At 38.4% G+C, this 26,928-nt stretch overlaps 1 protein-coding gene across 17 annotated transcripts in view; it reads left to right on the top strand.

Annotated features, from left to right (window-relative positions):
- nedd4l (NEDD4 like E3 ubiquitin protein ligase) overlaps positions 1–26,928 on the top strand; it is a 58,406-nt gene that overhangs the window by 15,441 nt on the left and 16,037 nt on the right. For 2 of the 17 annotated variants that reach the window (XM_038274949.1, XM_038274944.1), the window contains exons 4-15: positions 1,251–1,289; positions 2,821–2,874; positions 13,192–13,242; positions 15,823–15,884; positions 16,074–16,176; positions 17,964–18,118; positions 18,433–18,568; positions 18,674–18,862; positions 19,015–19,092; positions 21,155–21,211; positions 22,867–23,004; positions 25,237–25,419. In XM_038274949.1, the coding sequence (XP_038130877.1) occupies positions 1,251–1,289; positions 2,821–2,874; positions 13,192–13,242; positions 15,823–15,884; positions 16,074–16,176; positions 17,964–18,118; positions 18,433–18,568; positions 18,674–18,862; positions 19,015–19,092; positions 21,155–21,211; positions 22,867–23,004; positions 25,237–25,419 (1,245 nt within the window). Of the gene's footprint in view, positions 1–1,250; positions 1,290–2,820; positions 2,875–5,394; positions 6,874–12,400; positions 12,446–13,191; positions 13,243–15,822; positions 15,885–16,055; positions 16,177–17,963; positions 18,119–18,432; positions 18,569–18,673; positions 18,863–19,014; positions 19,093–21,151; positions 21,212–22,866; positions 23,005–25,236; positions 25,420–26,928 lie in introns of those variants that run through there. The other 15 variants (XM_038274950.1, XM_038274945.1, XM_038274943.1 and 12 more) reach the window with 14 other exon arrangements.

The raw sequence follows: 26,928 nt of genomic DNA, 5'->3' as shown, positions 1-26,928 counted from the left end.
TATTGCAATAAAGTTGAAACTAAAATAAACCTTTAAAAGCTACCCTTAATTTTTTTTATTATTTTTGTATGAATCAAGGGTGCATTTCACTAGAAAAAAACAAACAAACAAAAAATAAATAAATCACAGGAAGGCAACGGAAAGCAGTCCTTCCTTTTTATGTTCAGTGGGGACTCTACCCCAGTAAATCATTTTGGGGTGGAGAGTTTTCTCAGCAGGGGGAGCTGTTAGTTGCTGTTGATGCTTTCTAGTGATGATTTTGATCTGAGAAAAGTGGTGCACTGTTATAAAATATATATTTTAAACATAGTCTGCTGTATTTTATTGGCATACAAGCACACTGGAGTTATTTTCCTGGATATTAACTGTAAACACAATGGGTAAACATTTGAAGGTAGCAGCCCGACATAGCTCTCAGCAATACCAATTTGTTTTCTACAATATTTGTCTTATTTTTTTTGTATCGGAATTAGCTTCAATCAATCTTGAAGCAAAAAGCCTCCATTGGAGTTGGACAGCTCAGGCCTCCATGCAGGCAGACATATGCTGCCAGTGGCTATGACTGCTTTATAGGGTATAAATAGCTTGACAATACACCGCTATGTGGAGCAGAAAAAGAAGTATCAGTGCTCTGGCTCTTCTGTAGCTTCTTTGTTCCTTTAAGTGGGACACATTTGATAGCACTGTTACTGTTGAAGCGAAGTGGATGGCTTGTGGCTGAATTGATATAAAGCATGATGGAAAAACTGACAAGGCTTGAAGGGATTTGAGGAGACATTCATGAGTTTTAAGAGGTTTTTAACAAGCAGACATAGTGGTGATAATTTTGGTTACTCCCTGCAGTTTTTACTGTATGTTATGTTTAGAAATAACGTTTTATTGTGAAAACGATGCAAAGTGGACGGAGTTCAATTGTACTTTTTTGACAATGTTTTGCATTGCTGCTTCTTACTTCTAATTTCGAGTTTAAATGTCTACTAACTGAATATGATTGAACCTTGATGCCTCCTTTTGAGGTTTATCGCTTAATTACTTACAAAATACAGTGTTTTGCATCACACTGATAACACTAAACCAAAAATACGACGTATTTGCACCGCATATATTTAATGCTCTGAACTTCCATATCAATGCGTTTTGGCACCATTTTTTTTCTCCCACACTGTTTACATTTGATTTAAGTTTTTTTGTGTTTCTTTTCCTTTTAAAGCTACAAAGTGCTCTAATCAAATTTAAACTTTGCATTTCAGACATTAAATCCCAAATGGAACGAAGAATTCTACTTCCGGGTAAGCTTAGTATTGAAATCTCATGTGTGATAATAATTGTCCTTTTTTTTTTTTTTTTTGTTACTACATCAGCCTCCAACTTGTTGTTGGATGAGTAATCTGCTGTTGCACTGTTTCCTGACATATATGCTAACAAATAGAAAAATGTTTTTTTTGTGTGACTTAATGAGAATAATGGAGGGGATTTTTCCTGGCACATCAAGCTGAATAGAAATTGTGTATCCTCCAGCATGATAAATGCTGGAGGATACACAGCATGATAAAGAGGATGCTGGAAACTGTCTATTTATGCCACTGAAACGGGAAGCATAAAAGCATGTATTTTATGACCAGATTAGTTTGTTTTGAACTATTCTTTATATTTTGATTTTATGTCATCATTTTATTTATGTATTCCGATAGACCAAGACAAATTAGTGTAAATGCAATGTGGAAGAAAAGCATACATAGTTTTCAAAATCTTGTACAAAAACAAATCGGAAAAGTGTGGCATATATTCTCAGCTTTTCTGAGTAGAATCACACTTTTCTGCAACTAACGTTTCTTTCATTTTTGCATGTATAAAACATTTTGGCTCTTTCGTCTTTGCGAAATTGCTGAAGCTCAGTCACAATGGCTGGGAAGAGTTTGGGAATATCAGTTTTCAAGTTTCACCACAGATTCTTGATTGAATTTAGTCCTGTGCTCTTCTAACACATGAGTACACTTTGATCTGAACCATTCCATTGTAGTTTTACTCCCTTGTTTCACTTTCAGAATAGTGTGCAGGATAATGCATATTATTAGCTTCTTTGCATGCATGTCAAAATATTGCAGGTCTCATTCATATCAGGTTATTTATATAGTAATATTTCAGTCTGAGCATGCCTGCAGCAATAGTGGAGAGGAAAAACTCCCTTTTATCAGGAAGAATCCTCCAGCACAACCAGGCTCGGTGTGAGTGGCCTTCAGCTGAGGCCGACTGCGATTCAAGGAGAGAGATATATAAACATAAAAGCACTGATCTATAAACTCTTTCTATATTAATAAAGGTAACGGTAAACTAGCAGCATAGGTGGCTTAATCTGCGAGAGAAACTGTAGATGAGCTCTGAGGCAGTTTTCATGTCAAAGGATATTGTTTTATAAACAAACTCTGCCTCTCAGTTCTACATAATTTTATTCATAAACTGTCTGATTTGTTCATTAGTCTTTATAAAAACCAAAACAAATCAATTCTTTAATTTAGGGCTACCAGAATAAAGATGGATTTATCCAAAAATTATATTGTTAAATGTCAATGCAAATAAACATAAAAAAAAACATGTTTTGTTCTGTTTCCACATCACATTTATGGGCTGCTTTGCATTAGTGTATCAACGAAAACCTGACAAATGATTTTAAAGTTTCTGGTAACAAATGTTAACTCCTTTACATGGAGATAAAGGCAGATAACTTTTTATAGTTTGTCTTCCATGAAAACACAATTTGTATTTGACAGGACTGAACAGAACCAATGCTATGCCTCACCCCTGTTATTTGTTTCCCAACAGGTGTGCCCACAGAACCACAGGCTACTCTTTGAGGTGTTTGATGAAAACAGATTGGTAAGATTCAGACTCCTCATCCATCCCTCTGATTTATGCTGCTTTACAGTTTGCCAGAGCTTGAATGTGGTTTTGATGCCATAGTTTCAGTAATAATAGGATTTTTGATAATACTATCTTTTATGCTTTTTGTTCCCATTATTCTGATATCTTAACACCAAAATGGAACGACTATAGGACTCATTTAGCTTGATCTTTTCCTGCTTCCTTTTATTTATTAGCAATTAAAAACCTCCCGTCTCTAATACATTGTGTCTACCTAATCCCTTTTAAGCAGGTTGTGGAGACAGATTTATGCAATAAATGACTAACGGCTTGTTTTTTTTTGCTCAGCTACAACATCGTCTGGCTTTTAACGTGCTTGTGCTTTTATCCAAGTATTTCCTTCCTTACAAAGTCGCTGGTTTTCTACACTTGAGCCCTCAGTTGCCATAACAACCAAATACATTTCAAGTTTTGCAGCAATCAGAATGGCAGGAAAGTATTGATGATAAATTTGGTAATTTACTCTACTGTGTGAATGAAATGTGTGCAGAGCTGATGGATTAGTGCAGTAGTCTCTGACATCAGCAGGAATAAGAGACAGACTAATCCCAAGGTTCCTCAATGTTTCTGTTCATAAATAACTCCCAAGATTTAGTTCCATGTCTGTTTTGATGTTGATGCTCCGTCCGAGTCTTACCTTGAACGTCAGGTTTGTGAAAATTTGGGGCTTTTTTAATACACAGATATAAGGCTGTAGATTACTGTATAAATTGACCAAATCAGCCGACTTTATGCCTGAAATTCATTCACTGATTTAGTCAGGTGACCGGCGTGAATACACCGCTGTGTGCTGAGAAAACCTGTTGGCAACCCCTGTTAAATATAGAGCAGCTTTTATTTATCCCTGAGTGCAGTAAGAGCTCAATGTTTCTATAAGGTGAAGGAAGTCAAGAAAGCACAGCACAGACGGCCTCAGGCGCAGTTCACTCCTTATAAGTAGTAGGAGGTGCTCTCAGTCCATCCTGAGGTGCTTGCCAAGGCAGCTCCTCCACCTCTGGCCCGTGCTTTTTTTTTAACAGGGCTGCTTACTGTTTTATATCCATTGATTTATGCTTCTGTTATCAGATGGATTTGGTTTTCTGCTGCTTTAACACAGAAATAAATGCTCTTGGTACACTTACTCCTATCTATTGTTGGTGCCCACAGTACAGCCCATGTATGACTTTCAACCCAACCCATCTGCAGTACAGCATGATATCTAAATCGAGGAAGGCATGTTATATCATTTCTGCGAGCTGGGCTATCTGCCATTTGACTGCACATTTACATTCTCCTTTCTTTATACCGAATATTTGCTGTAACATTTCACACACTCATGTATTGACTGTGCCTAACACTGCAGGCGGTGTGTCATCTCCAAGCCCAACAGCCTGCCAAGACACGATTTCTTCCCGTGCTTAACTCTTCCTTTTTTTCTTGCTCTGAGCTCTTTTCCTTCCTTTTTGTCTTTTTTTTCTGTGCGTTTTGTTATAATAGAGTATCAGCAGCTTGTTCGAGAGTAGATCAGAACACAGATTGATCAGTCACAGAAGGTAAACGCAAGGCAACTGCTTTCCAGGCATTTATCTCTAAAAGGTCAAATGATGACAGAGGTTTTGTCGGTTCTGTTCTTTCTCTTGCACTAATGCAGTCCTTTCCTTTCAACATGCTGCTAGATTGTTTTGCTCAGTAGCGATGTGATTCACCAAAGCCCTCCTTATGAATGTACGGCTTGCTGTGAGAGGTGCTTTAGCATTATTTGAGGGTTTTGTCATTCAGGATCTCAGCTGATTTGTATCCCAGGTGATATTTAGATGCAAACAGAACGGTCTATAAAACAAGCAGGCAGTTAAATGTTTTGCTCTGTACAGGGGAGATAGTGTGTCTATTCTGCGTTGTGTAGTTTGATCTCCTGGGATGGCCGCTTTGTTTGTCTTATCAAAGCTGCAATCTGTCAAAGGGTCTCTTTGCTTTCCTGGTGCCTTTTTATCTGGTTTGAGTTTCCTTCCAAATCCTTATCTTATCCTAAGAGAGTATAGAAAAATGGTTTATGTTTAATGTTGCATGTTTCTTATTTTCTTGTAGAAAATTGTCATTTATTGAGTGACTTGGTGGGAAAATTGTCTCCCATTTGTCCTTTGTAGGAAAGTAGATATAGATTTCTGTTTTGTTTTCCCCCTCTGGTATATATATATATATATATATATATATATATATATATATATATATATATATATATATATATATATATATATATATATATATATATATATAGCCGTTGTTTGATCTCTTATATTACCAAGATATGGATGCGAAAGGCTAGATGGTGTTTTGGACAGTGGTTGGTATTTTGTGTCCTGGTGTGGGTGGGAGTTGTTGTAACTTGAGGTGGTGGGCCTGTTTGGAGTCATGTGACTGACAGGCAACCTTCTGTCACCTCAGCAACCAGGAACTCCTCACGCTGTCACCCTATCATGGCAGGAATGCTGGCTGTCACTCGACCAAGGCTATTTCTGCTGCCTGTCGCTGGTGCTTGGTGTTCCTAATAGTTTGCTCTACAGGGATCCTCCATTCTTAATTTGTTTTAATTTTAGTTGCCCTTCCTCTGTGAACTCTTATTTTCCACCTTATATTGGAGTATTTTGCTGCTGCTGTTGTGTTTTTGCGGTGAGACAGCTCTGGTCTGTGTGTATTTCATTGTGGGATTGGAAAGTTGTGGAAGAGACTGGGAGAGAGTGGAAAGGAAGGGAGGGGGAAGAAAAAAGGGGATAAGTCATCTAACCAGCCAGCCAAAGGAGAGGTGGGCGACACAAGGAGAGGAGGGAACCAACAGTAAGTCAGAGATTTTACAGTAAGTGAGAGTGAATAGAAGCTGTAGGACATGAACTGAAAATGGCTCAGCGTCTGCGTTTGTACTTTGGATCTGGCCGTAGCAACACTGCTCCGGAGATGCTGGAAACGGACCCAGAGGAGCATGAAGGAGAGAGGGAAGCGGGTAGAGCACACTATGCGAGGCCTCCTCCATTACCTAGGCCTCCTTGGGAGTCTGCAGCGCAACATATCCCTTCTGGAAGTTATGGTTTACGTTCGGAGCCTTCACTCAAAAGGAGCTCTTCCATGTTCATACCACAGCTCACTTACTACCCCGAACAACGAACCACCAAGAGCTCGTCGGTGCAGATCTCTCTCCAGCCGTCTAATGGATCAATTAGAAGAAATTCTGATAGCCTTGTTGATGATGTCCCACCACCTTGTTATACTCCACCTGGACCTGCGCCTGCGTATCCTGAACCCCAGATTCAGGAAGACTTTCCTCACCAGCCACCTCCTCCATACTACAACCCAGATTCTTTAAACTCTCAATCATTGCTGAATGAACCAAACCTTCCCAAACGCAGAGTTTTTAGCATTGGGTCGAGTGGATATCCTACAGTTAATGGAGGCGCCACTGGTTTTAGTGTTGGTACCATTTGTATCCAGAGAAATTCTCCGGAGAATTTTGATGTCAAACATTTCAGGATCCATCCTTACTGTGGAGATGGTCGGCAGCAGAGTCAAGAGCCATGTTCTGGTGTTAATGGTGCGACACAGAGGCTGGTTTTCCAGCTGCAGCAAAACCAGGATCAGACCCAGGATAGTCAGCAGACTGCTGGATCCCAGGAGGACTTTGGTAGAGAAAGCCCAAGAGGCATCCGCACGGTCCGTTACCCAAGAATTCGACTACAGAGGAGCTCCTCTCATCCCAGGCTGCTGCTGGAAAATAAACATCAGAAGAATGTGGCAGACTTCCAAACCATAGAGGAGAATCAGACTGATGTGGAACTGGAAACAAAGGATAGATCAAAATGTTGTACTTTTAAAATCAGTGAGGAAAATCCGAGGAGACAGCCGCATTTCAAGATATTCTTCACCCAAAGTGGAAGTGGAGATCAGGATGTAACACTTAGCAAGCAGCTGACAACAAATGAACCCAAGGTAAAGCTTAATAGTGTTTAGTGAGACTGTTGGCTGCCCTTTGAAAATTTGCAGATACTGCGTTTATTATTTTCCGTAGGATTGTCTCAGATTTTAGGATGCTATAACATTCTGGGAACTGCATAAAAGAAAAACACAGTTTCTCTCTTTCTCTCTCCTCTCAACCACAGGCATTTTAAATTTTCCACACTTCAGCCAATTCAGCTATGAAAGAAGCAGGAACAGGCTTGTTGATAGCAGGGATTTCTATCCCCACTTTTCACTTGTGTCCTCCAGTGTCTCAGAAATCTAACACCTCAAGTTTTGATAAAACTCCCAATAGCAATCAGAGCTCTTTAAGTCTGTTTCTATCTTTAGACTTCTTTAAGCGCTGGTGTTGAGTTTAAGAGCAGGCAGATGGTTTTACATCTCTGGCACCAAGGTAGTGTGAATCTGTATGATTCAACTGCTTTGCAAGTGATTGGAGGATTTCTTATGGCCAGTTCAATGACTGGGAAGTCTCACAGGAGCAATCAGTGTTTACTAGAAGCCAGAAGCCATCTTGTTGAAGTGGACCCAGATGTCTATTTAGCTTCCTTTCTCAAAGGTTTTGCTTTTAGATGTTTTGTTTTTAGGAAAACTTTTTATACTGGTTATATTGACTGTTATATATTTTGAAAGTACTTTTATTATCAGAAAATAAAGGCTAGAAAAATCTATGGAATAAAACAACGCAGGTAACACTAAGGGGCTGGTTATACTCCCGCAGCAGTGTGTCGCAGTGAGCTTGTCGCAGGTATGACGCAGACATTTTTGATTTATGCTCAATACTGAAGCGTGGTCTGCACTATGTTTATTCCACGCCACAATGCAAGAACTAGCTGTGGGTCTAAATGCGGCCGAGGCGGCGAGAAAATGGGGGCAAGTTTGTCCGACAATGGAGGGCATGAGGGTGAAAAAGAGCGGGGATCCAGGTGGAAAATGGGTTCCAGTGTTCTCGTGCTCCTCGCTCTTCTAGCTGGTCCATTCTCACGAGACGTTTTCCGCAATCATGGTCATAAAAACAAAACAAGCCGGTAAGGCACCAAACAGGAGACGAATAGTGTAGAGCGGATGTAGATTTGACCAATCAGAGGCCTCCTGTCTGCAGTCACCTACAATTTGGGAGAGGTACAGCAGAGTGTCTGCACAGGGGGCGGGGGACGTCTGCATTCACCGCGACACCTACGCAGACGACCTAGTTTCAAAGTATAAATCAGCCTTAAGGCGGGACGGGCATGTTTGTACCGATGCTGTGCCAGTTCTTACCCACTAGACAGTCAAGGGTTTGAAAAATAATTTTTCTATGTTTTTTCCTTTTGATAAAGTGGGGATTTTTTTATTATTGTTTCGATTGGGTCCTAAACCTTTATACACCATAGGAGTCAGAAATTAGTCGTAATATAGCTGGTAGATTTTGCCTTTTATCTACCAAATTATTGTTGATTATGATGAGCTATGAACACAAACATACAGATTTGTCTGTACCTGTTTGTCTGATAAACTAGCTGCAGAGGGCTGTGCCAGAGAGGCCTTCCATTATTACAGGCTAGCAGTGACAAAGATCTCCTTATGACCAACTGCAAAGGCTATATTTACCTGAGGCTGAACGGATGGGGGAATGTTTTTGTTAGATGGGGGTTCTCTTTTTATTTCTGGCCTTTGGACAGTCAAAGAGATTTGAATCTCTGTTGTTGTGAGGGGCTTTTCTCCGTCAGCTCTGATCTCTCATATGAGCATAGCTGGATAATTCAGTTGTGTCAGCACTGAGACTGTTAAGTGTGTGAGAGAGACTTTTGACACCTCAGAGGCAGCTTGGTCTCATTCCAGTTTGCCCTAAATCGTAACGTCTGTTGCCACCTCTTCTTTTATGCCATCAGGTCCTTTTGAAAAAATTTTTTTTTTAATCCTTAAGTTTGGTGTTTGACTGTTTGAAAGTAACCTAATTAATTATGGTTATAATGGGTCATTATGTACAGTCATTTAGGAAAAATACTAATATCAATGAGGTAAATAAAGCTAGTTTAAGATTATTATCTGTAGGAAAAAGTCGTCAAATTTACAAGAAAAAAAGACTTGAAATGTTTCACAACTAATTTTTATGAATACAATATGAGTTTTACTTTGTAAAGCAAATGACAAAAATACAGATCTTTCAATGTTTTAATTCTTTTTAGATGTACCTCTGATTTTGCTCTATTTTTTGACAAGAAGTGGAATAAATAAAGAAAGAAAAACTATATGTAATTAGATTAGAGTTAAAGGTTTTTTTTCCCTTGTACATGTTTTTTGAAAATACTTAAAGAATTTAGGTTTCTTTTTTTTTTTTTTTTTTTATACTTGACGTAATGTTTCCAAATTATAAATAGGCTTGAAGGACAATGTGCATAGGTTAGCCCTAAGTTATTCATACCGCTAGCAGATTTAGGTTCATGGTCATCTTTAAAATTGACTAGTGTGTTTAATGTGATAGGTGTAAGGCTACTTTTAAGGTTTCTGAGTGTACCAGGCTAATCTATTAATTTGTCAATGCTTTTTTAGGACGAGGGTAATTGCAAGAAAGCTGTTCAACCCCAAGTATTTGGTAAATGATAAATGGCCTGTACTTTCACTTGACCAAAGCGCATTACCCTACATACAGTCATTCACCCATTCACGCACACATCGATGGTGGCAAACTACATTGTAGCCACAGCTGCAGAAGCAGGGCTCACTGACAGAAGCAGGGCTGCCGTACACTGGCGCCACCATCAGTAGACAATGCAGGTGAAGTGTCTTGCCCAAGGACACAACAACACTGAAAGTCGGAGCCGGGGCTTGAACCGTCAATCCTTCGATTTCAGGGCAAACTCCTACATCCGACGCCACTGTTGGAGGTTATCACCAAAGATGAATCTTAATGCCAGTTGAAAAATTCAAAAAGGCGATTTTTCTTAATGGAAAACAAATTATTCTTCAAAGTAGCACTTTTAATAATTAATTTAGTAATTATATTTTGACTAATGTTTGTCTTCTTTTATATCAAACATGAACTTGGAATGAAGATTTTTTTTAAATCTGCGGGGCACTAATATGGCTTAATTTTAGGTAGGAAAAGGTTTAATCTACTGGTAAAGTAACATTATTCCCAGTGTAGATTTTTTTTTCTCTTATAAGAAAAAGCGATATTATGTGGGTATGTTGGGAGTCTGTAGGCTAGGTCAACACCTCAGACAATCTCTTTAACGAGGGATCCTGTTTCCCAGTGCAGTGATGCAACTAGTCTGTAAAAAGGCTTGAGTGGGTGGCAAGTGTCAAATTAATATCCATGTGAATGCCAGCATGCAAATGTTCCCTACAGAAGACTGGGTGAGTAGTTTAATGATAGTTCTTTGATGAAATAATCTGTTTGTTTTGCTGTCTAAAATTTTGGAGATGGCCAAAGTAGGTGTTCACCGCTTTCAGAAATCTTTGCCTGTCCTTTTTACATCTCTTGATCTCTGATAGCAAACTTCCATTCTAGAAAAAAAAAAAAAAACATGTCTGGACAACAGTGGTACTTCCAGATGTGATCCTTTTAATAACACTATAACTTCAGTCTTCGGCACATAAATAACCACAGTGTAAAGTTGTCATTATGGTTAAAGTAAAAAAAAAAACAATACAAAAATAACCCAGTCCTAAATTCCTATTCATCTCAGATGTTTAAATGTGAGGCAATTGAGCCTCTATAAAGTGCATTTTCCAGTTCTAGCCTACAAAATACCCCCCCCCCCCCCCAGCTATTTTAATAGATTGCTTAGTTTCCTTTTGTGTTGTTTTCTGGTTAAATATTTTAATAGCTCACTCCCATTGAAAATGAGAATCCTTGCCTTCAGTAACACATTCCACACTGAAGAGTGTTGTTGTTATTATCTCCAAATTATGCTCTGCTATATTAACTTCACCAACTGGATGAAAAAAAGTTTTACACCTGCTGGTCACTCAGTGTGGTCTCCCTGAATATTTCTTTAAGCAACTTCTCTGAACAAACAAACATGGCCCAGACATGAAGCAGTCTGCATCATAAGAGGGGCAAAGAAAAGTTAATATTTTATTTTGGAAAGTTTTATCAGTGTTAGAAGTTGCTGTTGCCCTGCATGTTTCCTTTTGCTGTCTCCGTTAATGTGTTATGGTTCTGAATCATGTGAAAGTTGTGTAAGGAGTAAATTAATAGTCTTGTTGGTTTAGCAATTGAAAGCAAATCCTAATGTCACCTTTCCAAGAATAGTTTCCTGGGTGTGTCAGTGTTTGTGTGTGTGTGGATGTGCGTGCCTATTTTTACAGTACACATTTGTACAAATGAAAGATTTCCGGTTATGTTGATTGCAGAGGGAGGCTGGTGAGCTCACCTCCCAGAGTTGCTTGAGTTTTTTGCTGCTTATCATCATAGTAAAATAGCATTGCTGCTTGAAATATTAAGCTTCAACCAGCAGGGAAAACTAGGTCAGTTTAGTTTTTTTCTCACAGCCAATGGAAATGAAAGAATCTATTATAGATTTATATTTAGATCGCTCTGTTTTTTATATTTAATGTGCCTCATCTCTTGCCCATAGATGAAAGGACACTTGTTCAAAAAGGAAAAAAGGATCATTTCAGAAATATTATAGCACGTAGACCCCAAATACCAGACAATAGATTGAAATAAAAAAAATTTATGAATCCCAAGTTGTAATTTTTTAAGGAATTTCCATTCGGTGTCAGAGACCCCATTTAGATTTTATAGATTAGAGCATCAAAGGTTTTATAAAGGAGCAGTTTTAAGTTTGCTCAGATGAAAAAACAAACTGCTGTGGTTCTTAACCACACTGCTAGAACCAGCTTCCCTGTTTTGTTTTTTTTCCAAGGATGTTATAAACTCCAGCTAGGTTAAAGTTCTGTACTCAAATGTCTAGAGCACCTAGAGTAAGCAAGTATCGAATCATCAAATTTGATATTTGTTGACTTGTTTTATTTAGCAGAATAAGCAATATGGATTTTCCATGTATGTCCTGTCTCTTGAATAGAACAAATTTACCACCATGGGAGTAGAAGGTGTTTCCATTTTTTTATGTAACAGATATATATATATATATATATATATATATATATATATATATATATATATATATATATATATATATATATATATATATATATATATATATATATATATATATATATATATTAGATTGCTAAAAGATTGAAATGACCTCCTGTCAATGTTACAGCCCAAGGCAGATGTACATACCTTTGATAAAACTTATTTGACCTTGTGGAGCAGTATTACCGGATGCATGGTTACTTGTTTTGCTAAAGGTCATTGGTGTTGTGATTTTAACCTCTTTATTTTACTTATCACTACCATGATCTACATAAGTTTCCCTTATCACACTGGCATTAGTTTGCCAAGATTCAGTGGATTGTTTCATTGCAGGCTCTCTGTCAAATCCCTTAAAGCAAGCAACACCTTTGTTAGTCTGTGCAAAGTGTCTAAAAAAAAGTTGTGTCCCACACACAGGCTTCTCCCAAGAATGGACTTTTTCATCTTGGACAGGTAATCTTGCTCAGTCATGGACAACTCTGTGGACCTCTGCAGACTGAAACTCAAAACCTTTCCTGAATCTGCCCTGTCGTCACATCTGTCCTTTTTTACCCTCCGTCAGTTGACTTGGCTTCTATTTGGTGGCAGTAGATGATGGTTTTTTCCCTTGCTGGGTTCACAGGGGGTCTTTTGGCACCCCTGAGGTGGTTCTTTAAAGCCTGTCTATAAATAAAAATCAAATTTGAGCGTGGTTGAACACCTGTGGTACTCTGTAAAAATCATTTTTGACAGTGTTTATGAAGTCTGAATTATCTCAGATTAGGTGATCTAAAGCTAGTGTCCTGCAGCTGTATGACACTATTTTTTGCTAGAAATGTCCTCCAACAATGTTATAATAAAAAAGATAATTAACCATCTATGCTATAAAGTACAAACCTGTAACAAACCCAAAAATGTATGGCTGATTTACAAGATTTAGTAAAAAAATTTATTTTCCTCAGAAATCTACAGGTGTTCATTCATTAGGCAAAACGATATTTCTGGATGGGGCTGACTGGCTTTAATGTTAAATTAATTTTGGCCTTTCTCTCTCTGCTGATAAAAAAACTGCTACATGTTTTTGTTTTTTTTTGGTGCAAGAGGTAATTTCTCTCGACATTGTGGTTTCCCCCTCTTTATCCCTGCTTTTATTTTTGACTCTGTCCAAAACACTTTTCTAGAAGCCTCTAAAATGTCTCCTTTTCATTTCTACCCTTCAGACTAGAGATGATTTCCTTGGACAAGTCGACGTTCCTCTCAGTCATCTGCCGGTGAGTAATTTATATCTCTGTGTGTATGTGTGCACACGGGCTGTGTTAACAGCGTTCTGAAGACTCAGCCATTCCTTATCATTCAGTTTTGCTGTGGCTTATTAACCCCCATGAAGCTGGGGTTGTGTGTGTGAGAAAGTGCCTGTCCAGTAGCAAGCTTGTTGTTGTACTAATCTGTTTAGAAATAGAAAGCTGGCACAAGACAATGTAAACACCTGGATTTTCGGTTGTGAAACGTCACCATCAATGGGAAAAAACTTTTTCACTGAGTACTGGGAAACAGTCTTCGAAAACAACATTTATCATCAGTCTGAGCAGGTTGTTTTGGATTCATGAGACATTTATGCTATTTAACTATGAAATGCTCATCACTCTCGGTTAGGCGATTGTTCAAGATCAGCCCTGCTTTGTTCCTTCTGTCTTCCCCCTGCTGGGAGACAATTGTGATGTTACCCTTCTAAATTAATCGTATAATGTGTTGCCTTCTTTAAAAAGGGTTAGCATAGTTATTAACATGGGAATGTTTTGCATGGGTTTCCAGATGGGGAGTGGTAGCCTACTGGTTAGGGGACAGAGCTTAGATTGCCACTCTTGGTCTTTGAGCAAGACCCTTAACCCCACACTGCTCCCTGGGCGCCGCACAATGGCAGTATTGCAGCGACTTCAGGAAACAAAAAAAAGCTGCTGAGAGGCTGAGGTCCAGCCTTTTCTTCTCTGATGCGCTCGTTCAAAAAAGGAATCCGCTGAGATCAATATGGTGCTGATATGAACTTTATTCACATCAAAAGTAAAGGACATGTCCAAAATATAACTTGTCGAAACATAAATTACAACGATTTGTACTTTACGTTCAACAAAAAACACAGCGGCCCTCTCACCCACTTTCTGCCAGAGACACTCCCACAGGTGAGTAATATGCCCAATTACAAAACTCCCCCCAAATCTAATTGATCCATTCCCTTACAAACAAACAACCAAACTAACAAATAGAAACATAACAGCTATAAACTCAGACAAACGAACATCAAAGCATCTTTTTATTTATGGCTCCTTCAGGCAGACAACTACTTCCCAAGGGGGTGGGTTAAATGCAGAGGTAAATTTCTCCAATGTGAGATCAATAAAGTTCAATTATTATTATTAGGTTACCTTGTGACTTCTGAAAAAATGCAAAAAAACAAAACACTAAATATCTGGATGACATGTTTTTTCTTTATAGAGTAAAGCAGTATGAAAACCCAGATAAAAAAAACTGTTTAAAACTGTTTAAAAATAAGAATACAATTATCTTGGGTTTAAAAAGGTGGTAATTAGTGTGTAAGTAGCTAATTGTGGCTGTTTTTAATTTATTTTTTTCCCTATGTATATGTTGTTTTATATCTTTGTGCATGTAGTTATTTACAGTGGTGTGCACAGCTAACCACTTATTGTCTTGTGTCTTTGTCTCCTTGTAGTTAGAGAGAGTGAAAGTGACACAAACACATGTTGATGTTCGTTTGGAGCTATCAGTTTACTTTAAAGACTGTGGGGCATTTTTCCATCTTCATTAAGTTGAAGAATAGCTGAACACCTTATAACTGCCAATATTAACTACGGTTATTTAACTCAAGTCAGTGTATTAAAATCCCATACCTAAAGCAAACCTATGAGTTAGGGGCCTTTTACAGATCTGACAAGTGTGCTGTCAGCTTTGGTTGTTGCTCAATAGAGTTTTATCTTGGGTTTCAAGCCTGAAAAGTCCATTAGTAGATATTGCTGGGATTAATTATTGATGTCCTGTTTTACTCCCAGAGGTCTTGGAAAATGTTAGCAGATAAAAGCCCCAGCTGAATGATGTTTAAATGAAGGAAGATAATCTGTTTCTATAATTTAGCTAATGCTGCGTATTATAATAGGTCAGGGAGTTTATGCCTCTATAGAGTTGTTTTCATTCAATTCATTTATATTACACACTGCTGCAAGTTGTTGGAATTTGTATTATTCATAGTTACTGGACTTCTGAAGTCATCTTTTTTCCACTATAGTAGTTTGCCACATATGATGAATCATGATTTAAGACTGACTCATGTTTGGTGGTTCAGCAGTCCTCCACATCACCTATGTTTGCCACATTTGCCTTTTGAAACTTGGATCACTTCTTTAAAGCCTGGCATAAACATCACAGCATTAGATTCTGGGGGGAAAAAACATCTTCCATTCAATCTCCCATGATTTTTATTTATAGTTCATATTTTATGTTAGTTAAACAATACACAACAACACGTTTTTGCTTATTTGACCCCTTAGGTTTGTGGTTTTAACTAAACATTTAGCTGTTTTATGGAAATTTCAGTTTGAGTGAGGGGTCCCTTACAAAGCAGCATATAGTGAGCAAGACAGCATGGCCTGGTATCGCCCTGTCATGGAGCAGAGTGAAATCTCAAAATGATCTGTGACCTTTCTGCTCTCCAGTAGGAAACAGGAGTACCTCAGCATTGCATGATGACTGATTTACAGGGCGGATGTGGCCACAGTTAAAGGTTGATTGTCATCATTTGTTTGTTTCTTAGACCCTTATTTCTCCTTCAATTCTTTTTACAGACAGAGGACCCAGCTATGGAGCGTCCATACACATTTAAAGACTTCCTGTTACGGCCAAGAAGGTTAGTTTTTACTGAAGGTGACAAATACGTTTTTGCACATAAGTAGAGGAAAATCTGATATTTTGATGGTTTCAAGAATTCATCCAACTCTTTTTAGACTACTGAAAGTGAAATAATGTCAGAGGCTGATAATGTTGCCTGGAAACTGACCTACATTTCCAACATGTCAAGCTCATGTGTTCGTTCCAGTCATAAGTCCAGGGTGAAGGGCTACTTGCGTCTGAAAATGGCCTATCTGCCCAAACAAGGAGGACAAGAGGAGGAGGCTGGAGAGATGAGGGAAGAGGCTGAGGTAAGGTCTCAGACACTACTGCTGCTAACTTTCTTTTGAACCTGCTGACTCTGCATTATCTAGCTTAGGGCTTTTTGATTTTACCTTTTTTCAAAACCAGACAGTGTCTTATTCTCATTCCTTCCTGAATAAGAAAGTAAATGTCCTACTTCAGGCCAGGAATGTCTAGTAATAGTGGGAGGAGGAAGGGCACGTCTGTTCTTTATTCTTCTTTACTGAGAATTTGGGGAAACTTCTCATAGCCAGAATCTGTAAAGTCTTTTCCAGGTCGAGGTCTGGCAGAATCATTTAAAATGTGGGCTGATATTTGCAGAAATAGGAGCTTTGTCTCCTATTTTAAACGTCTGTTCTTCTATGTCTTTGTATGTACTCTAGATATTAAGGCAGTGGAAAGATTTTATGAGGCATTGTAAAAGTATTCACATTTTGTCATTTGAAAAAACCTACCAAGGCGTTTCATTTGGTGTTAATGTGAGCGATCTGCAAAAGATTTGCTTAATTGTAGATTAGAAGGAAAAGGAAATTTGACCTCAAAGATTTCAAAGCTATTACAAATAAAAAATCTGCAAACTGTGGTGTGCGTATGCATTCAGTCCCACTAACTCGGCTACATAAATAAAAATTTTTAGTCTATGTAAAGTGATCTTCTATGCAAGAAGAGCATTAATCAGATTAGAAGCAAAAGGAGCCATAGGGACCTCTCAGGGCTGTAGAAAGCCACAGCTTAGATGGAATACTATTGGAACAATATAACAATCTGCTCTTTACAGAGGATATTAGCAAGTACATTTTTCGATCTATTGTTGGAAGCAAGTCAAAAGCAATTCTGTTTGTCATACAGAAGCAGTTGCTCTGTTCAGATCGGTTGTTTGAAGTTTTTAGCCTCTGTGTTAAATGCTAATTTTGGATGGAAATAACAATTTCCTAAAAGACGTTTCAAGGCCCCTATTTCCTCAGCAAAAGCTGAAATAGAATGGCTTAGATCAGGAGTCTGAAGCACCGGACCTAATAATAAAGCATCATCTTCCATTGTTAGCAGTATACTCAGCTCATCCAGGTGTAATCAGTTGCTTATTACATACAGATGCTGTAAGACAGACGGACAGCTCCTCTCTGAATGGCCATCTGCTTCTTACTTTTCATCCAAAGTGACTTAGAACAGAGGATAAGCTGCTGTAACTATTGGTCATGCACACAATATGCAGTCTGTCTCCGCAAATGTTTGTGATTTATGTCGCTGCTTCAGTGCCAGACCTAAAGTGACTTCATAGGAAGTGTGTCTCTGCGTGTGTGTGTGTGTGTATGAGCTATACACAGGTGATGTTTTGCTTTGACCATTCAGCAGCCTGCACAATTTCCATCCTACCTTCTGGCATGAATTCAGTTTGCTTGGAGGTTTAGTTGAAGTGGTGCAAAGATTAGTTTCAATTACAAGTTACAATGTGTAATGGAAAACCAGAAATTACTAGGGCCCATGCAGTCATACCGTACAGTGTCTTGCCATGTGATTCAACAGTACTTTTCCTTCGGACAAGTAGATGTTTAAAGTAGGGTTGTAGGTATCTTGGCAGCTACTTTCAAAACAGAAGCCCAGTAAATATCATGCAGATCATTTGGAAGCATTTAAAAAATATGCACCTGGTCATACCTACAGTATGATGTTTTTCCACGCTTCAATTAATCTCCTCTTTTGAGCTAGATATTTCTTCGTAAGATTATCATAGTCCATGGCATCTTTTCTTTGAGTTTTTAAGTTTAAAGGAATCTTTTTATGGATTTTATTTCAGGGTTGGGATGAGTCTGCAGATTCAGGCTCCCAGAGGCCCCAGCAGCTGCTGCCTCCTTTGCCTCCAGGCTGGGAAGAAAAAGTGGACAACCTCGGACGCACTTACTATGTCAACCACAATAACCGCACTACACAGTGGAAACGGCCTTCCAACGTGTATGTTTGATTGATTTTATATTCAAAGTGTAAAAGGAAACGAATGCAGTTGTCTACTGAGACGTTTTGCCTATTGTTGTATATTGTTGACCCCTCTTACAATTTCTAATACCTCTATCTATGAATCAATGGAATATTTTGACAGTTTCATTGGGTGTATCATCACATAAGTAATTCAAAATGTGAGCGAAGAGTAGTTTAAAATAATGACATGCTTTGAATAAAACTACCGTTGTATTTATTACGTGTGTGCACTTCATAGCTGTTTTTAACCTATTGTTGATCCTCTTTTAACATTTCCTAATAATTTAAAGGGATGTAATCTCGGAAACTGAGAGTGACAACCAGCAGCGGCAAATAAATCAAGAGGCACATCGTGTTTTCCGTTCACGCCGTCACATCAGCGAGGACCTTGAAAATGAGCGGCTGGACTCCAGGGACCTTGACAATGTGAGAGAAAAGCCTGCAGACATGCCCATTAAAATCCATACACCAGAGCTACAGCTATATTGACTGACAAAAAAAATAAAACGTCTTTTCTCATTGTTCCTCCAGTCCTGGGAGCTCATCACCGAAGAGGATCCCAACGACAGCCTTGCCCAGCCTTTGCCAGCCCCCGCCTCCATTTTGACCCCACAGCAGTCCCCAACACCTGCTGCTCAGGAGTTCTCTGAAGATTTAAACCTAAGGCTTTCAATCACCCCTGAAACAAATGGTGAACTGCCAGGACCCAGCTCCTCTCTGGTAACCACCATTCATTTTGTTCTGTCAGAACCTAAATTATGTGACTTAACTCTGATTGTTTTCTTTTTCTCCAGCCAGATGAATTTGCGGGGGATTACTCATTTTTTTGTTCCCACTAACATTATGTCCATCTCCCTCCTTACTTTGAACAGAGCCAGCTGTCAAACAGACTCCGGTCTTCAAGTATGACAGATGGTGTCAGTGATCAGGCCCAGGCTCCTCCTCTAACGGTACATATATGCCACCTTTTACATTCCCTACATCCTTTTTCCTTTAATCCCTCACCTATCCTTGTTTAATAAACTGGTCAAATTTTCCTGATTCACACCTAACTTCACCGGGTGCCCCATCTATTTATCTTTTTCCTATTTTCCCCTTTTTCAGTATCTTTTCATATAGGACAGTTGTGACATCTTCTTTCTTATCTATAAAATTAAATCTCTTTCTGCCTCACTGCACTTTTCTGTTTTTTTAGGGTAACCATACCTCTTCCTACGCATTCTCTGCTGTTCTTTTTATGATTCATATGCACTTGTGTTTGGTCTGCAGTTGAGATCTCAAGTTGGATCTCCTGATAGGTAGAAGGGATTGTTGACAGCAGCACCAATTCAAGTCCTCTTGTGTCACAACATCAGTCACTGCTGAGTTTAACAAATTGTCATACGATCTGAATCAGATGTGGGCAGCAAAGCTGAGTCACAGCGTTTAGTGTTTGCTTTGTCAGGTCAATGAAATAACAGGTGCAGATGTTGCTTTGCTCATGAACTACAAGGTTTATTTAAAGGCTAGGGCACTACAATCAGTGCGGACACATTTATAATATATTTACTAGTTGTACAGTAGTAGTAACTTTTCCAGCTGTTTAGTGATGTTTATTACTGTCCAACTTAAACAGTTTTGGTTCAAGTAATCCTCATTGCTTTACAATTAAGTTGCACCATTCATAACTTGTGGCCTATAGCTGACCTCTAGTTTTGTAATGCGTGACCTCCTGTTTTTAGTTCATTCCAATAGCTGTTTGGGAGCTTAAATATAAATTTGAGAACACTATTGAAAATGCTTTTTTACCTCACTGCCCTGAATGCTTATTAGTTATTTAATGTAGGAGCAGATATGAGAACACGCTGCTGTGTGGTCAGAAGCTTTTTTCTTTTTTAAAACAAAAAGATGACAAAGACTTTTCTCAAACTATCCATATCATTGTACTTCAGCTACTGCTGCAGTTAGCATAGCTAGTTTCTTTGATTGAGCGTTCTTTCTGTGCATTTTGGTAGAAGATGTAGATCCTCACTTTAATAAGATTTGAAGGCTATCAGCAATTTCAAATCCTGCATCTCTCCTGAAAGATGGGGTGAAAGATATACGTGAATCTTCATATTGTCTACTGAAAGTCTTGCTCTCTCTCTCACCCTGCTACAGCTTCTGCTATCTGTTGACATTTCTCAACATCAGCGTTCTTGTAAACCCATGTCAAAGTAACGGGCCGATATGCTGACAGTTGTCACATGGCAACCATCAGATGTCGACTGACATCTGGGCTCTCCTCCTGGGGTTTTTTGGGTATTTCAGGCCAAAATCTAGATATTTGTACCAAAACGGTTGAAGGTGGCTTTAGATAATAAAAAGCTAAACATTAGTTCTCAGGTTGTGGTTCCAAATCTGTTTACAATAGCTTAACAGGATTAAAAATCCTTGATGATTCTTGCAGCTTGCTCAGTCAGTTCACCGTTTGTCAGGAAATGGTCACAGTTGTCGTGGTACAGATACGTCTTCCTTAAATACCACCGTTTTACCCACATTTCCTCTTGATTCTTTTAAAAGCACTAGATATATCTGTTATGCTTTTTGTGAGTGTGCACATCAAATCTCTTCACTGCTCTGATATCTTGTAAACAACACACATTTTCCCTGATTAGTGTGGCTATAGTGTACTTTCATTCCTAGACTTCATTAAATGAACTGCACTGACTCGGAAGGAAATGCACTAATCAGGGAAAATGTGTTCTTGCTTCCAACAGATGAAAAAAGAAAAAACAAACATCACTTTGCTAAACCTCCTTCTGAAAGTACTCTGTTCTATGAATTAGTCACAACACTTTCACGGGCTCTGCACTTGAATGAGTCTCTTTTTCTTCCACTCTTCACCATCCTTTGAGAACCAATTTCCCTTCTTCCTCAACCCAATAAATACCCCTCAATCATGCCCAAATATCTCCCTCCCTCCTTCATTTTCAATCTCCCTGTGGAAAAAAGTATAAACTAAAGGCAATGTTCCCTGTCTACCACCAGCAGGGTTCCCAGACCAGAAGAACAAGAGCTCAAACAGTCTCAGGTGGTGAAGAGCCCATGGTAATATCTCAGTTGTTCAGTTTAACGTATCACTTATACACCTCTTTGTTTCCTAAACTTTGTGCAGGGTAGGATGTTTCTTTCATTACTAGCTTCACATGCAACTTTTAAACAAATATTTTCAGTGCAAAATCCTGACTCTAAGTCCTGTAAAATAAATAAATGAGCACTGCACACCTTCTACCTGAAAGGAGCAGTCTATAAAAGTTCTTCATTGTGTGAGACTACAAAGAGGCCTTTTATCACAGATCTTTCATCTTTGTTGGTTCTGTTTTCCTGATAACGCCATATCATACACTAGAACATTGTTGTCTCTGGTGTAAAGGGGCAATTTCTTTATGATTATAAGATACAAAATTATTACTTTGCTGAAGATAAACAAAAAGGCTCTTTTTGTTATATGTCAATGGTTGATTTTTTTTTTTTTTATTCTTCAGCCATAATGACCACAGGTTAATTTCTTGAATAAGCATTTAAACTTTTTGAAAGGGAAGGGTAGTATGAACCTAACATTTGAATCACCAAGCTTTTTTTCCAGGACTGATGAAATGAATAAATTGTTGTAACATTTTCATAATTCTTCAGTCTTTTCGGCAAAAAGATCTGCCATTTATCCTACTTAGCACCCTAAATGCTAAAAGTAATTTAGAAAAATAAAATCTTCCAAATAAAAAAGGGTCTACTTTTGTCCACCAGTTGCTTTAGTCTACTTTTGCAGCTAAACTGCACACAATAAATGTAGCTGATACTAAATCTTTTAATTTATAGATGTTCTCATTGAAAACTGCAGTAAAAACGGCTTTAAAGTTTGCAAACATAAGTAATTGGAGTTGATCACTTTGTTTTGTTTCAACCATAAACTGCAATTTTTTTTAAAGAAGGGAAAATTATTTTTGGTTTAAAAGACTTTACAGAAAATTATCTGAAAACTGTGGAACACATTTCTGTTTAGGTCCCCTTTGAATAGTTTTGGAGTCTTGTTAAGCTGAATTAATGGCTACAAATGTTTACTAATTTTTTTTTGTATTGGCTTTGTTTGCAAAAACAGCTAAAACGCCGATTCATCTGATAATTAGCCTCTATCGCCGTTGAGTCTTGCCAAAGATTTTTATTTAGGTTTATTTCTGGACTTTGAATTGGTCCTTTTCCCACGTAATTATTCTTTGACCTAAAATATAACTAATTAATTATTGGTATTAGGAAAAAAGAGAGTAAGATTATTTTTATTTGTCAACCAAATTGGAAGGATCTTTTAGTTTCCCTTCTCTTCCTTAGGTGCTACTATTTGTTGGTCTCATTCATTAAAGCCCAGTGAAAACCATTAATGTATGTAATTGTAATGGACCCTAATGCAGAAAAATTGTCATCATGAATATATTTACAAGGTACTTCTTTCATTGTGTTTCTGCAAAATAGTTGATGTTCGTGTTGAGGTTTCACTTGGCCTGTTTTTCCTTTTGTTATATAAACCAGGAGAACAATATCAAATGTGTTTGTCTAACAAATTGTTTAAAATGACCCACTAATTATTTGGAACATTGTTTTCTATCATATGCATTTGACCATTTATCGACATTCCCTGCACACACCTTTGGGTTTTTCAAGCTTCTGCTGATGAGCTGTTTTTGGTTTGCTCTGTCTCCACACTGGATCAGTCCCCCTCGGCAGCTCCCTACGCCTTGACAACCCCCGGTCTGCCCCCTGGATGGGAGGAGAGGAAGGACGCCAAGGGAAGAACTTATTACGTCAATCATAACAACCGCACCACTACTTGGACTAGGCCAATTGTGCAGGTACAGCAGGTCAGAGGGCTGGCGGTCGGGCCAGCTATATGCATGGGACTGGACCTAACCTTTTGTGGCATTAATCTGTGCGTCCCTCTGTCCCCCTCTGTACTTTTCCTCTGTGCGGCACAGGGTTTTAAACCTGGAACCTCCTATTCTGTTGTTCCTTCTGTCCAGTTTGCTGCTTTGGTCAGCTCTGTGTGTCTCCTCATCTCTTGTCCATTTTGAATTGTCTCTCTGCATTGTTCACAGCAGTGGTGGCTGGTGAAAAATATTTTTGGTGGGGCTGATATAGCCTAGTGTATGTCTCCAACTAATCCAGAATAAGAATTCAAATAAACAATTGGAAATTAAATACAATTTAAAAGTAATGATTTAATTTACTATATAATAACAGTAACAGTGATGATTTTGGTCACTGTGACGGGGTTCTTTGGCTTCCAAGAATCCAGGCTCAGTCGGGTTACCGGTGTTGGTGTTTATTGTGCTCAAAAACCTCAATACAGGGTGCAAAAGAAACTAAACATATACAAGATCCTCTGGGCCTCAGCCTCCCTCCAGTTACCAGCAATGTAACAAAGAAACAGAAAACAAAAATGGCCGCTCTTCTTCCCACAGCCCTCATTAAATAGTTTAAGCCCCTCCCCTCAGGCTCTCTTATTTCTGATTTCTTCTCATAAATCAGTTTTGTCCATATATTACCTCCACAAACAATTGATATACAAAAACAAATAATTTTTACAACTTAATTCCTTTACACAGATTCATTGACTTATTCAATTACACCAAACTTTTAAACATAAAATAAAAAAAATATATAATTTGACAAACATTTAGCGAGTCACGTGTTGGTGATGTCACCTTTCGCATTCCAACAACTGTGGCGTTTTAACCGCTTACTGAGCGTTGCCTCGGGTTTGAACCCAGCAAAGACGCCGCCAGACTGAAGATGACAAGTCCCCGTAGCATAAACACGTACACACACACACACACCCACAACCCACACACACGGCTAACCCCACTGAAATATTAAGTGTGCACCCTCAGTACGCCAGCAGGTAACCAGGAACAGCTTGTGTGTTTTAAGTTAATGGAGCTAATGGGCTCAGCGCGAGTGTATTGGTCCTCACAAGCACAGTATAACAGGAATGTGTGTGTGGCACGCAAAGTTAGAGAGGTTGTTTTAAGCGACGAGGTGGATTCGTCACAGTCACAATAACCATGACATGAAATTTTCATATCCTACAACAGGGATGTTCTTCTGGCAAACGGGTAGATAAATAAGGATCTCACTGAATTTGGTGGAAGCTGCATCTCGTTCGTTACATTCGCCATTGTCCCTCTAATTGTCTGCACCTGCGCTTGGGTTCAGAAGCCTGTTAAAGGGCAGTATTTTCAGAGCCCCAAGACCATAAAATTCTGAGACGCTGATTGGCCATTAAATTATTAAATTCACCTAGCAATAGTACATGATTGACAGATTCTCTGCAAATGTGGGTCTGTCTGATCAGCGCCCCAAGACAGAGACGGTAGGAGTCTGTCTGTGGAAATCCACAAATGAATGACAGTAGATAAGGAAATGTAGTTTATATAATTTGCTTTGCTTATAGGTACACACTCTAGAGAGTAAAACTGACATTTATGAGTTAATTTCTAAAAATATATTTTACGTTTCTCTCTTCTTATCAGGGAGGGCGGTGCCCCAGCGCCCCCTATGGGCCGGCCGCCACTGGTTCACAGCTTTCTGAGCCCTAGCAGGGATCTATAACTACCACTGTTTCTTCCTTTTTACCACCTCTACCCTGTTTTTTTCTGTCTGAACTGATGGTATGCTTTTGCTGCTCATATCTGTCTTCTTTAAAATTGAGTTTTTCTATAAAAAAAAACTGAAAACATGTCTTACACATGCTAGTCACCACATTGACATTATGTAAATCTCATTTCTTAATGTTTTTGTTCAGAAAAAGATGATCAAATGTTTGTCCCCATTTTCTCTCTGGAAACTCGATTTTTGCTGTTTGTATATAGCAAGTCGTAAATCATTCTTTCCTCTTGGACCTGAATGACTCTTCCTTTTGAGGTTTTCAGGAACGCATTTCCTGAGTGTAAAGTTGGCATCCAGAATGTTCCACCGCAGACAAGCGTACTTGACCAGATCCCTCATGATTTATTCTGTCAGGCAACATCTCTTCCTTTAATCCCAACCCCACTTAACCTCAGAAGTACCGTTTTCACCAACAGCTGACTGAAGATGGAGCCAGTACCTCAGCAGCAGTAGCATCAGGGGCATCCTCGGCCCTAGTACCAGCTTCCTCCCCTTCCTCATCCTCTTCCAATGCTTTCAACCACCACCTCCATGAGCCTCAAGTCCGACGACCTCGTAGCCTCAGCTCTCCCACTGTCACCCTTTCCACCCCCTTGGAGGTGAGAATTAGAAACCTCTACTACCTTCTGCCCTCTTTTTTTCCTCTTCCTCTCCTCTACCTTCTTTTCTGACCATCCATAGTATCAAAGTCGTTCTCTGTTAGCTGTTCCTGGTTTGGCAGTTTACTTCTTGTTTTTGGCAATCCATTTGGAAATCAACATTTCTCAGTTGCGGTCGCATGGATGATTTTATTTCTTATGCTTCTCTTTTTTGGATTCATAACTTAGAGGGGATAGATGATGGCTGCTGGAGTTTAATGGGTTTTTTTCAAGGTGGTTTTTCTGCAGATGTTTAATTTGTGAGGTGCTAAAAAATGTCACTAAAATGGGTAAAAAATATCCAAGCTTTATTTTAAGTTTATCTGTTTATTTAATTGCTGGGATCTGATGTTAAGCTTGCTGTATTTAACAAGTTTATTGAAGGTACGTATTTTGCACGCCTGTAATTTTTGCTACCTGCTTCATTCAACAATGCAGCATTAGTCGTCTTTCAGCTTTCGACAGGTTGCAGGTTATAGTAGATCTTGGGTTGTTTGGCAACCATCTCTCTGAATTAAACCTTGGTAAGAGCCCTGATGTTACAATAGGGAAAACAGATGCAAAGGATCGTTAAAAATGAAATTCACCTTTAGGTTCAATGTTGAAGAACATATGGTGTTGAGCTAGCAGCTAGATCTAACATAAACAGATCACAGATAATCAAAGTATACAAAAGTTCAAAGTATCGATTATACTGACTCGTTGGAGACTTTCTAAACATAGAAATATATTTGTAGAAAAAGTTATCTCCACATACAGTATTGGGTCACACTACCTGATCTATGACTTTTGTTGGTAAAATCACTTCAAAGGTTGCAATTGTATTAAGTCTGGTGTAAAGAAGCTATACTGACCTGCAGAGTTGTAACCTTATTCTTAAATAATCCCTTCAAGATTAATCAGTGAATGATGCAAATCTGGTTTTCATATCCAACCATAAAAACACATTAAAATCTTGAAAAAGATAACATTAAAATAGCCAAGTATTCTTTCAAACATTCTGGAATTATGGCTTTTTATATTTTTAAAAAGTGTGAGTTTCTGTTACAGCAAAAACAGAATCTAATTTTTAGACTTTTAATAATAAAAAAAAATTAGCAATTTTTCTCTTTCTACATCAAATTAAAGGAAAAAGGAAGAGTTAAAATTTTTAAATTTAGTATCTGTGATAAACTGTTCTTTTCTACACAGTTATTATGGTTGACTCAGCTCACAGGATTTTTTAGGAAGTTGAAAACAAAAACTGAATGTTTGAAGTGACTTGGTTTACGGTTTATAAACAAAGTCGAAGTGTGTTAATAATCAGTCATTCTTCAATTAAGGTATCTCACCTTCCTGTTTTGACATTTTTTTAGTACCTGGATCGTGCAGACGACTTTATAAAGTTGAAAGTTTATTCTTATGCTGCTGAAAGCAATAAATGTTCCTGCAGTTAATTTATTCTGAATATTATAAACTCATTTTGTTTTG

This window comes from Cyprinodon tularosa, unplaced genomic scaffold (genome assembly GCF_016077235.1).
Source record: "Cyprinodon tularosa strain WSP-4 unplaced genomic scaffold, ASM1607723v1 ctg94, whole genome shotgun sequence".
Classification (NCBI taxonomy): domain Eukaryota; kingdom Metazoa; phylum Chordata; class Actinopteri; order Cyprinodontiformes; family Cyprinodontidae; genus Cyprinodon; species Cyprinodon tularosa.
The sequence above is the reverse complement of the archived record's forward strand: the minus strand, read 5'-3'. Positions and strand labels throughout refer to the sequence as shown.